The 13,235-nt window shown below is 37.5% G+C and overlaps 1 protein-coding gene across 2 annotated transcripts in view; it reads right to left on the bottom strand.

Moving 5' to 3' along the window:
* The window catches only part of REV3L (REV3 like, DNA directed polymerase zeta catalytic subunit), a 128,665-nt gene that overhangs the window by 7,024 nt on the left and 108,406 nt on the right, over positions 1 to 13,235 (bottom strand). For both annotated transcript variants that reach the window (XM_075414198.1, XM_075414199.1), the window contains 9 exons: positions 11,250 to 11,368; positions 10,502 to 10,620; positions 9,346 to 9,487; positions 6,180 to 6,424; positions 5,069 to 5,177; positions 4,000 to 4,206; positions 3,235 to 3,344; positions 2,100 to 2,214; positions 250 to 387 (listed from right to left, as the gene is read on the bottom strand). In XM_075414198.1, coding sequence (XP_075270313.1) covers positions 250 to 387; positions 2,100 to 2,214; positions 3,235 to 3,344; positions 4,000 to 4,206; positions 5,069 to 5,177; positions 6,180 to 6,424; positions 9,346 to 9,487; positions 10,502 to 10,620; positions 11,250 to 11,368 — 1,304 coding nt within the window. The remainder of the gene's footprint in view (positions 1 to 249; positions 388 to 2,099; positions 2,215 to 3,234; positions 3,345 to 3,999; positions 4,207 to 5,068; positions 5,178 to 6,179; positions 6,425 to 9,345; positions 9,488 to 10,501; positions 10,621 to 11,249; positions 11,369 to 13,235) is intronic.

Genomic DNA, 13,235 nt, shown 5'->3' with positions numbered 1-13,235 from the left:
GTCTTCTAGAGGAGCTAAGGGCTTTTTATGGGGTTTTTAGGGGGTGAAAGACAGTAGTTAGGTTGGAGAGTGCAAGTCCTAATAATGCTGTCCAAGAGCATCTATTTCTCTTTCAAATGGCTCATATCAGAAAAGCAGATGAAGTCTCAGACTACTCACAAGGACTAGAAACTCTGAGAAAGGACAAACATACACCGAGGTAACGGAATACTGCAATTTCATTCAGAAAGAAACGCATGAGTATTTTACCTTGGAAACAGCAGGACAGGAGTCCCTTCGGACCGTCTCTATGCCTTTTGCGTCAAATACTGGGTCCTTCTGGTCCAGTGTTTCATACATGTAACCCACGTACCTCTTTTTAGTTTGCAAGACACATGGCAAGTAGACCTGGAATGTTTAGAAAGAGGATAGCCCAATCTGACAGGTGTTGGGAATTTAAGGTGGCTCTGAACACAGAAGGTTTCCTGAGGAACACTTTGCTTTGTTGTTGTTGAGGTTGTTTTGTTTGTTTTAAAATCATCAAACCCAATAAACTAGATCAAAGGACTGTTAAAGGATGGCTGAGAAAGTTGGGATTCGGTGGTGTTCCGTTCTTCAATCACTTTATATTTCATCTAGCTGTAAAGGCTAAGCAACCTGAAGCTCAGATGAAAAGTGGCTCACAGTATAACACGTTTTGAGTACCCCTAATTTTCTATCAGCATTTTTAATGTAACTGTATTATCCCTCTTTCTTAAAAAGACAAGAACTTCACTTTAAACGTCAGAGAAGAAAACTTCCCCAGCAAAAGCAGTGGCTTTGAACTTTCTATTTTCAAACTTCATCTAATTACGAGGTCCGCAAAATCAGTCAGCATCTTGACTCCGGGAAAACATGCTTCTTAAATGCCTGTGCTTGGAGAACAGTTTCCTCATGAATGGATTTTTAGGGTCAAGGTCTCTTTTGCTTGTTTTCTCCAACCTCTTATTTCATTCTTGATTGTGTCAGCATTCCGTGACCAGTTTTAAAAGAAAGAATGGGGAACAATTATTACTAGGTATTACAAGCATTACTAGGATAACACCACACTTTCCTGGCTCTCATGGAAGAGGGAGCAGGGAGCTTAGACTGCCTCAGGCTGGAGAAGGTCCTGCACACAGGTGGCCCATTTCTCGAACAGATGCTCCAGCTTTGAGGCATTTTCCTCTTCCTATGCTAGGAAGCTCCCCTAGGAGAGTACTCAATATTTTGACCCACAGGTGAATAAGGGCACTTGAAGTGAAGTACTCAGACATCTTCTCAAGTATATCCTTGCACCTAGTATTTTTTTCTGGCTAATTACTCCTTCAGCTTCATGGTGCAGAATTGCCTCAAAGTGGGAAGGGTCCTTGTACACTAGTCAGTGATGAAAAGTTGCCATGCCTTCCACAGGTATCCTGACTTTTCTTGCAAACATTTTTCTCATTGAACCTGTTGAGTCAGATATGTACTTTGAAAATATCTAGAGCACCTGAACTGATTGCTAATGACCTTCCAATAACAAAGTTCCACACAAATTAGCATGCCGTTGCCTTGCTCTTCTATAAAAGGCATTAATACTTCTTCCAAAAGCCTGCTGAATGAATTTTTATGATTCTTTTATATGTATATGTATCACATGGACATGTCCTGAAGCGTGGTAAGGCTGGTTGAAGAATAAATATCAGGCTTGTAATTAATGCACTGGAATCACTTCAAGGGATTGGTGTACACTCTCTCTATCGTTGCATACATTGGTTGGAACGTATGTATACAACACAAAACTGAAGGAGACATTTCCAAAAATTAATGACATGGGAATTTCAAATTGCCTGGTGCTGCCAGTGCAACAGGCCACTAGGCATCCTGATACGAAAGTAGAAATATTTGTTTTCGTTGGTCATACGGCAGCACTCCTCTGACAAGGTCCCTGAGGCATTAAGGAGCTTGCAATATACCCACAGAAACAGTACAGCGCATGTTGTATATCCTTACGCTATCTTAGTGTCCAGAAAAATATTTTCTCTTTTTTTTTTTTTTTTTTTTTAAAGGATAACAATGTTTTCACCCAACACACTTGAAGTAAAATATTTTCCTTTTACCTTTTCAAACTTCAGTTTAACAGGTTTGGGGTTTGTTGCTGTTACAGCTTCAGCAATTTCTTGACCAATCTTAAAAGACTGCTCCTTCGTGGCTCCTTTCAAGAGTACAAACAAGCTAGGAGAAATCAGATACAGGAAATAAGCATGACTCTGTTCAACATAGTTCCTGAAACATACAAGTGGCAAGGCAGGGATGTTGTTACCAATTCTGTTCCCTTCCTTCAGCTAGAAAAGCCAAAAACCCGAGCAACTTCAGTTTTCAGCATGAAATCAGGAGTGGCAAAGGCACGACAAACGCTGTGACTCTCTGGCGAGGCAGGGAACGTGACTGCTCCCAGGCACCCCAAAACTTGAGTTCTCAGGCGAGAGTTGTAAAGAGCTCTGAGTGCGCCTTTTTTTTCCACTATTGGCAGCAACAGGATTTTACTTGCTTTGTCCAACAATTTTTTTTTTTTTTTTGTGAAGCTCCTATGAATTTAGTATCTTTGAAACTTCAAGTCTTTCGTCAAATCTGGCTGAAATCTGTCACTGGATTCACAATTTACTAAGGAAGGACAGCCAGACAAGCTTTGCTTCCCATGGCTGGAAAATTCTCCAAGTCTAGCACTAGAGATGGACACGCCCAGAGCATGGCTACTATTTAGATGAAGACTGACTGAGAAAGGGGAGATATTTATATGATGTATTTCAGGCAGCCTAATCGTATCTTTGTATGCTTTGGTGACTACTTCTGAATTGTATCCACTTTTGAAGCTTAAAATAGTGCCCTCCTCTAAGTATCAACGTGCAATGCCTACTATATTATAAATACTCTGTTTTCGCAAATAGAAATGGCATTAGAAACAGGCACAAAAATACTCACTCAATAAATAAGAATTCTATTTCCTTTCTTTCTGTTCCACATAATTTTCAAAAGAAAGGAAACCCTTAAAGTGCTTTTTAATAGTCCAAAAATAAACTAAGAAAAGAAATATTATTTGCTTTGCATATTCTGCAAGACAGTAAGCAACAACCCAAAGATGGTCCACATACTCTTTTCAGTATCATAAATTCTCCTTGTTGCGACAAAAGAAAAATATTTCTATGAAGAACCACAACGATTTTAAAACATTGTAAGAAGGAGACCATTAGTTACCTGTCAGTATCACCATACACAACGTGAGCACCCCATTTTTTTGTATCGTTCACCAGCTTTATAGCACGCTCCAATGTTTCTCTGGCTTTGTGGACAATGCTATCCCCAACCTGCAAAGTTAAAGATAAGTTGAAAATCTTTATTCTACTGCTAAACCCAGTACTAGCTCTTGGTAAACTTAGTCTAACCTTGCTTGACCTGTTTATAAAAATTACTATACTGAGACGATGTATTTTATTTCATGATTTAAATGTATCTCATAAATAAAAAAGGTTGCTTACATTATCCCAAAATAGCAAGAATTAAAGGAAGAGCTATCAAAAACTATTAAGAATTAAAATAAAGGAAATTTTGGTTTAAACTTCTTTAGGCATAGTAAAAGTGTAAGGAGCAAGACAAGATGGATCATTTTCTCTCGTTTTTGGATTCTGCTGATTCCTCCTTTTATGAAAACTATGAAACAGCTACAATGTTTTATTTTATTTCTACTATTAGAACTGCAATTCAATCTACCTTTGGAGAGAGTTCTACAGAAATGCCAACTCCAAGTGCGCTTGTACGGCAAAAAGAAAAATAAGACTTTTTTTTTTTAAAAAAGGATCATAAATCCCAAGTTGCTGATTTTCAGTACTACTAATAAAAGCAGCTTTTATGAAGCTATTTAGATTAAATATGTTTCGAATAACAATACCGTGTTATCTGACTACACTTTATTAATAGTGTCTTTTCCACAGTTTTTCTGCATTTTTATCTGCAACCCCTTACCTCAGTGCATGGCATTCTTCCAGAAAAATTAGCAGCAGTATAACCAAATGTAAAATTAGCTATAAATTTAAGACCAAGCTGACGAGCTTCAAGCATTCGAGTTATAGCCTTGTCATGCTTATAAGCCTTCATTGACTGTTTCACCATTATCCTAGTCTTCAAGATTTCTTCTAGCATTCTTGGCAGCACACCCTTTCTTACTGCAGGCTGCCATAAAGGGAACAAAGAAAAAGATTACGTTAAAAAGCCCAACCTAAACAGTCAGGAGTAAAAGCACAACCCAGAACTGTCAGATAATCACTGTTAAGAAGACAAATTAATTAGCAAGATGCCCTAGGCACCAACGGTTTGGCTCTTCCCACAAATCCTACAAGCAACCTAGAATACAGGCAAAGCTCTTAAGGGCAGGGCTTTTTGTTCTTTGTTTTCATCAGCCCTGCTAATGCAATGTTTAGATAACCTTATTAACTAAAATTGGACTTCAATATTTAACTGTTAATTTGCAAAATGTTAAATGCTAAGGAATCTTTTAAAAATTCTGCAAATATTCTTTACTTAAAGTTTTTGTTTTACATTAAAGATATGTATGCTGGTGATTGGCTAATTATTTGTAAGAGCTCCAGGCCATAGTTATTAATTCATTACAAATCAGTCAGCAGTACACATAACATAAAATGAGAACAATAGAAAGCACGTCAGGGAGTTTCATCTCCATAACCAGGACTCTTTTTCTAGGAAAGCATTCTGCTATACAGGCAGGAGAGGAATGAAGTGTTACACACAGATAATTACTGTTTGATCCCCGAACAGCACAGGTAAAACATGGCTTAATTATAGATGAAATAAGCGTTCGGTATAAATGAAAGCATAACGGTGACATTTTATTTCCTGAACTGCCAGAAGTTCAGCACTGACAAATACAAAAAAACACTGAGAAATGAGAGACTGAACGTCCCCTCTTCTGTCTGCTCTTAACGCAGCAAAATACAAACTACAATATCAATTTGATCTTAAGCTAGTCAGCCAACAGGAAGCGAAAATGCCTGTCACAGAGCACTAATATCATTACCTTGACAAAAGCTACTCCACTGGGTGACACTGTGATATCATGCCTAATCTGGTAAAGTAAGTCAGGAGGTACTCTGAGAGATGTACAGCCAAATTTGAATGCATCATATCTAACAAAGAGAAAAATTAAATATGAAGACAATTCATTCATTTACAGCTTGATCAAGCAAAAGCATCAACTCACATTAAAATGGTGCTAATGCCAGCAAGGATAGAACCACAATTATCATCTCAGGTATAAACACACACACTATCATTTAAAATTTCTTAGCTACATGCAAAAGGCTCTAGGAATAAAGTAGTAATAAATGGCTAAATTCCAACACGTGTAATTTATCAATTCCGTTCTGCGTTAATGCGTTATTTCCAAATGCTGAGTTAGTGGAGGCACGTACTCACACCGTAATCCCCCATGGAAACCATACATGTTTACCAAGTGACACATTGCATGTATTTTCTTCCTACAAATTCAGAATTTCAAATCAGAAACCTGAAAACCTGATGGTGACACCTAGCAATCATTGTATGCATCTTGCCCATTCTTCCAAATATTATTTTATAGGGGTAATTATAATGAACAAATAGATTTTTATTCCCAATCAACAAAATTACTGTTTAGTTCAGTAAGAAGACATGCTATATAGAATAACTCATTGTATCTTTCAATTTTTAATAGTTAAGAACAGAGTGAACTACAACTCTGAAAAGAGAATAACAACAATTTATTAACATACAGCGGAATAATAGTAGTCCAGTTTTGAAAATAGGTAGTAGATTTACAGAACATTTTAACTTATTCTGAAGCAATATTAAAAACTAGCATCACTACAATAATGGTGTACAGGCGTACACACATAACAGAACAAAGTCTAAGTCTGTATTTAATTAAAAATACATATCAATGTGTATATGTATATGTGTGTGTTTGTGTGTGTATACACATACGCATACACTCACACGGCACATCTTTATCATCTCTATTATGTAACAGAAAATGGTGCTGTTCATACATGCCCACTGCTCCCAATGACAACCAAGGGTTCTCAGTACCTTAGAAAAGACGCCAAAGTCTCTACGGAATCAAAGTTTGTGAGAAAAGAATAACAACTTACTTTCCTAAGTTTTCAACATGTCCCAGGCAGGTTGAAAAACAGTAGTTGTATGCTATCACAATGGAAGGATATAACGACTGGAAATCTAATACAAGAACAGCATTGCTGTAGAAGCGGGATTCTGGCTCCATTATTAAGGGAACACATTGCAGGGCTTTCATCTGAGCTCGCTGCTGGATACTGGGTGTCACAGCAATATAATTCATTGGCTTTGCAATACGCAGCATCATAGACTCCACACGATACTGCAAAACAGTTTGGGTGTAATCATTACAATAATGATTTCAAAAATGCAGAATAAACGTGAGTGTATTAAAACTGTGTAAATATGCACTTACATTTCCTGAATTTAAAGTACAGACAACTAGTGTTCTAAAATAACTAGCCATACTCTTACTTTTTATGTATATTTTCTATCAAATATAGCGGCATTTTCCATGTGTTTCCTCATCATTTAGGCCTAATTGTTGACAAGTACTTCTAATTTTTATCTATGGAAAGAATAAACATCCAGCTCAGATTAAAAAAATAAACATCCAAGAGACTGCAACAATATATACAGATGGCCGTGCTACAGTCAGTGAACGAGCATTTACTAAACTATATTTTTGTTAGACTTGCAGAACACTGAAGAAAACAAAGTATGACATGCAGCTGATGACCATTTTCCATAGGAATCTGCACATCCATTTTATTTCAACATTTGGGAAAACAAATGACAGGCGAGTTGTAGAAGTTGGTAACTGTGCCTCCAAGCTTTTGATCACGAGAAGGAACTAGAATCTACTTCGCAGCAAGAGAACCAAGGGAAGAATCTAGGTCAGCCCATTTCAGAAGTCTGCTGCTTTGCATTGGGTATCATGCTTTCACCCCGATGATGCCACAAGTAGTACAGGAAGCATAAAATAACAAAAAGTTTAAGAACTTTCGCCTTCTTCAAGACCTCACAAAATGTCACATGTGGAGGTAGCAACATGAGAAAAAACAGCCCTATTTATTTATGTACTATTCAATGCTTTTGTAAGGCTTTAAAAGCACTAATAGCCAGGTATTCACTGTCTCCATTCACAATAAAAACCAATATGCTGAAAATTACATACACGGGTGGCAAAGGACTGAAAATATCGAAGAACAATCCTATATAATCCTAAGATCCTGCGCTTTAAAAGCAAGTAAATCACTATTCAAAAGTCCTCTGCCTGATGCACTACATATTCAATCATTGTACTGAATGGGTTAGGTATAATTTCTTTAACTTTGATGTTATAAATGAACTTACAGAACGGACGGCTTTAACAAGACCCTACCACCTTACAAACAGATTGGGGTTTGAAACGTGTAGTTTTGCAGCAGCATAAGCTGCTGCTGCCTTCCACTAATTGCATGCTAATTTGTGTCCAGTGATGAGCTCAGATGTGTGATGAGGCGGTCAGGGACTGGATCTGGCAAGAACTAGCTTCCCCCCCCCCTCCTTAGTTTTCAGCAAGTTCTTCAATCCTCTGATTAATAACCTCTATGCCTATGACCGTCTCCTGTTTGATTTGCTTAGTCTACTATGGAATATTCAAGATAGCCTAATAAAATAAAAAAGAAATTACCTTTAAAAAAGGTCTTGTAAAACTTAGTAAGAGATACAAAAAATGGAAAAAATAACTTAAAATATATGAAATCTGTTCTTAGTACTATTCCATTTTAACATAATTTTCAGCTAAGGAGAAAAGGAATAGCTGCATAAAAGATAGTGCTGATTCTTCTGAGTGAAAACAAAAGTTGTTTGAGGTGACTGGGAATTGCTGCAACTGCCATTTTTGTGATCTAGAAAGTTTCAATGGAAACAAAACATACGTGCACAGAAGGGAAGAGAAAAGAACAGTCAGGACAGAAAACGCAGCATGTTTCTGTTGCTCACTCCCACTCATAGCCATTTGAGAAAATGACAGGCAGAACAGTTTGCGGGCTGCAGTCGTGACAGTTTCAGCATATCTACGTTGGCAGTACGCCAGTCCCACCCTCCCTGTCCCTAACTGTGCATTTCTCTTCCCTTCCTCCAACAGCGGTACTTTTCTGGTAACACGGTAAACCAGATCAAGGACCTGAACTGGCAAATATCTAATCAATGCCACCACGGTTCTGCCGCCAGCTCCTCTCCTCCAGTATAGGGCCAGTACCAGCAAGACCAGCAGGAACCTGCACTGGGTCAAGAGATGACACAGACAAATGCAGTCAAAGGAAAAAAGGTGGCAACATTTTTAAATTGGGTTGAATTGTTAAGAAACTGCAGCTTCAGACACTCCCATTTCTGGCTGGCTTAAGACAATGCTGGTCTGCTTAGGACATCAGTTTTTAAGTTGTCTTTTTGTCCACAGAAGTTGGCAAACTAATTAATCCTGGTCAGCTCAGCCAAATGTCTGTTAAAACAGAAAGCAGAAAGATGGTGGGAAAGAAAACGACAACAGAAGCGCAGACACGAGTGAGCGCAGTTGTCTCATTTCAGGTGCTGTTCAGGGCTCGCGTCAAGGCATGAAAACAGTCTCACTGGTCTAGTCACTCGGAACCTGGGCAAGGAAAGCCTTTGGAGACTGCTGGGGTCTCAAAGAGCGAGCAGCGTAAGTCTCACTCTGTCCTGCTCCCTTTCCCTCTGATACTAGTATCAAAATAACAGAAGCACACACATCTTGCATGACACGTGTACTTAATAAAGCCAGAGCCCTTCTTGTCTTATCATCGAATCTCACCCAGAGGTCTGCTTCACAGGAAATAGAAAATATTCAATGCAGCTTTGTCTGCCCTGGAAGAAAATAATCTCCTCTTTCTAAAATATGCTCCATTATATTTCTTAACGTTTCAAAGAGCATTTATTTTGAGACTCATCTAAGTGTGAAAAATAACAACTCAAAGGGAAAACTTAGTGCTCCCCAAGTCAGTGGAAGAGACTCACTGGCGTGACTACATTTGGGGCACTTTATTTTTAATCTCTGAGACTAATCATTCAATCCCTTATTACTGCTTTTGAATTGCCTTTCTTTAGGTTTCAATTTCATGTTATGCAAAACAGTCTTCTGTGACCTTCTGGAAATGCATATACTGACTGAAAAGATACTGAAGAACTAAAACATTTTGTAAAGACTATTTTGCTTTTGTGAAGCGTAAGAAAACTACATCTTACCTGGGAGCCTCTTGTTAATACATGTAAGAACTGAATGCCAAAAAGTCTCGCCATTTCACTTGTTCTGTCAATCAAATCCAGTTTGTCTAACAACTGGAGATTCCCACGGACCCGGCTAACATAATGATCAACCATTTTCCATCTGTAAAAGTGAACGTCTCGTTACAAACAATCAGGGGAGTGCTGCTCTTTCTACTAAGAACAATGTACTTTTATAATAGCTTGTCACAAGCCAGCAAATAAAATTTCCCCTAGGGCATTTTCATATGGCTGTTTCAAAACTGTGGTGCATGTAAACATACACTTACTTATTCTAAATATATACACAGAATGTGTTACAGCAAACTATTGTTGAGGCATACCTCGATGACATACTATATCCTGTTCTCCTTGCTGCCCTAAAGGATTACTGAAACAGAAACTCGAGTTTCTCTTCATCTGTTTACACACTTTTTTTTAAAAGAGTGGACTTCTGTGGAAACATCCTTCTGTATTACGAATTCCTATCTCAGTTGAACATAAATTCATAATTTCAGCACTAAAACAAGTTTCCACCTAGTTGAAAAGTATTTGACTTTTACAGAAATTGTATGTATGTCATGAATGACGTTCAGATCAGTACTCAGTTTTATGAATTGTTCGTATCACACTATCCCAAATCACTCCAAGGAAGAGTGAAGCCTGGTGTGGTAAGTGTCATATAAAGGTATTCTTAAGCAGCTATAGTTCCTGTCCTAACATTTTGCACACTGTTTTGTACTATTTTAAGTCTAGCTTGGTTGACATGCAATGTGAAGTAAAATAGAAACCCGACAGTTAATTAGAAGGCCTTCTGATGAATAGTATATAAAAAATAAAGACCTTACACAACTTCAAAATAGTACATATATTCAGATATATTGAAACTGTAAGTGAAAACTTGTTAAACAGAAAAATACATCAAGATGAAATATTGAGGGTATAAAAACACAACAGAACACAGCAGAACAGCAGAGTAATTAAGCTCATGTTGCTGCATACTGTCTATTAGTATAGTCTGTTCTAGTACCTGAGCTAAACTGATTTTTAATTCCTATGCTGACTTTAGCTTATACCTATCCAATGTTAAGAATCTGGCCTTAAAAAGAACAAAGAAAGTGGATTAATAGATCATTACCTGTAGACATCTGCCTTATTATCAAACCAATCAGACAGAACTCGGAAAGTAAATAAAGGAAAACGTTGATGAAGAACATGAAAGCCTACATTTTCAAAAGTGTAATTCATTAGGTTCACCTAGAAAAACAAAGAGGACGTGTCAACATACATGATGTCTTTCACAGCCAAGGAAATCTCTACCTTTTTAAAAAATGTAACAACTAAATTTATAAACTTTTTATTAGTATTCTTTGATAAAAAGGTAAACATTTATACTTAGAAGACCCTAAGTATTCACAAATCAGGAAAGAATATCCCTCATCCATCAAAAAGAATATATGGAATTAAGTAGAACACAAAGATCAGGTCTGAATTTGGTCAGCATAAGATTTGTAAAGACTGGCCCATTTGAGTATTAAATGTAAGGTCAAAACAATGAGTAAGTCTGACAGCTTAAAATAAGTTCAAGTATTTAATTCAGTAGAAGCACCACACCAGACAAATTCCTAAAACGGATAAGTTGTTCTCAAAACCCACAAAGAAGGGACAAGGAGTATCATTAAGAAACACTACTGAAAGGTAAGGGCTTCAGTATTTTACATTTTAGCAATATGCAAAATCAATTCTCACAAAGTGCAGACCGTTCTGTTTGAAAAGGTGTACAAATAAAGAACAAAAAGCTACAGAAGTTACACAAAATTTTCAACAAAGTACAATACTTAACCCCCCCACTAAGTCAAATTATATTCACTTTTTAAAAACTTTACCTCGTGTCTCATCATTCTCCAGACATTTAAGATAATTCGTCCAACAATATTTATTTCACTCATTGTATCCGATCCATATTCATCCAGCTCAGCCGCAAATCTGTTCTCTTTCTTTTCATCTAAGGACATTAAAATAGAATGTATTTAGCCAAGTTATAGGACAGTCAAGACTGGATCAAGCTACCCCACTTCCAATTTGAGCTCTCTAGAAAAATAAGAATTCATAAAGACTGTTACTGATCACACAAGATTATTTATTTACCCGCCTTCCACACAATTTCTAAATAAAAGTCCCCCAGGTTTTTCTGCTCTTGCACACCTCTCTGAAAATAACTCTTGCTTCGGTTTTGTTGAAATGGTGTCCACAGTGAATATATTGGTTAAGCAATGCTGAATGTTACTTGAGAACTAGCTGCACGCACATTAGCGCACAACATTAAAAAAAACCACATGATTTTTGCCCTGAAGAGTTTATAACTCAAGGCTTTACTTGTAATGATCTTACACAGTTGGAACCAGGTCATGGGAGAGAAAACTCAGCGTCTTTCATACAGTAAAAGCAAATCCACCGCAGTGGGAGCAGGCAGACGTTGAGTTCTGGGTAGCACAAATGGAGAGAGAAGGAAATAGGAAGGAACAAATGCAGAGGCAGAAGCAGCATTCTGAATCTTTCTGTAAGACAGCAGTGACTACAGTACAGGAAAGATATCCCCTTTTGCCATCCTTGGGTTTATTTATGCTTTGAAATACTACAACACAAGAGAAGACAGTCTTTTTGCTACAGGTTTCTTGAAACTGTCTTTTTTTCAGTCAACCTAAGGCTACAGTTTTGGTATTCTTTCCTGAGTTTATGCAGATTTTTTAAAAAAATGTACAACACAGTTTAAATCCAATATGAAAACACACTGTATTATTTGATCCTCCAGTCTTGTTCCTTCTTACTAGTTTAATGGAAGAGAAAGCACTTTGAGGCAATTTTCCCACAATTCTAAATCCATACCCATTTTTCAGCTGTTGGTTGTGTACTCTACCACTACAGTAGCCTACTAATAAAAAGCAGAACATTCTGGACAGAGCATATAAAAGTGTGGACACACAATGCTTTGCAATAATGATCAGAACTGAGCAATTAGTTCCTCAGACAGCCATGAAGCACATTTACCCTTGGAGACAGAAGCAAAAATTGACTGAAATTCCACAGAACTGCTTTGAAATAACATTAATACAGACTAACTTCGTATGCTGATCTTTCAAATGTGAATCACATCAACCAAAATATGGTTAAGGAAACCTATTTGTCATTTACTGACCTCATTGATAAATTACAGCCTTGACAAAATTCATCAGACCTTTCACACAAATTATCAAAATGCGCACCAGCTTTTTAACCTGCTTAGTGCTTCAGATTTTTAAAGATGAAAACCAGCAATTTCTGTTTTCATGTTTGGATGGAAAAAAAGCCCCACAAGCAGCAACTTTTTTTCTTCTTTTCTTCATTTCCACACGCTGGACGTCCTGTGAAAGTGAGGAACTTACATTTTCTCCCTACTCGATTTTTGTTTATTGGAAGCAGAAACTATCAGTTCTACTTTCTGCAGTGTCATCCTAGTTTTGACTTGTTTAGGAGATTCCTTCTGTTTCTTAAGTTTGCTTCACACCTTCCTGGTAAAGACAGGCGACTACGTATACCTGCAGTCACAAAAGAGACCCACTGCCCTGATGAACAAGAGACTCTGCATGTGATGAGCACTGCAAAATTACAAAACCCTGTAGAGGTCTAACAGGTGTAGGGAACGTATCACCAGAACCATGTGAGCCTCTTTGGAAACAAAGTTGTTAAGAAACAGAACTGGAGGTTCTTCCTATCTTTCAAGTGCGCCAGATGAAATAAAAAGTAGTCTCCTATCATCCTCTGTTACCCACTGCCTAACTTTGAGCTGTGATGCAAAGGAGGAAACAGGAGGCCACAGTGCACTCACAAAAAAT

The sequence above is a fragment of the Opisthocomus hoazin genome, chromosome 2 (genome assembly GCF_030867145.1).
Source record: "Opisthocomus hoazin isolate bOpiHoa1 chromosome 2, bOpiHoa1.hap1, whole genome shotgun sequence".
NCBI classification, from domain to species: domain Eukaryota; kingdom Metazoa; phylum Chordata; class Aves; order Opisthocomiformes; family Opisthocomidae; genus Opisthocomus; species Opisthocomus hoazin.
This window is presented reverse-complemented; position numbering and strand designations above follow the sequence as displayed.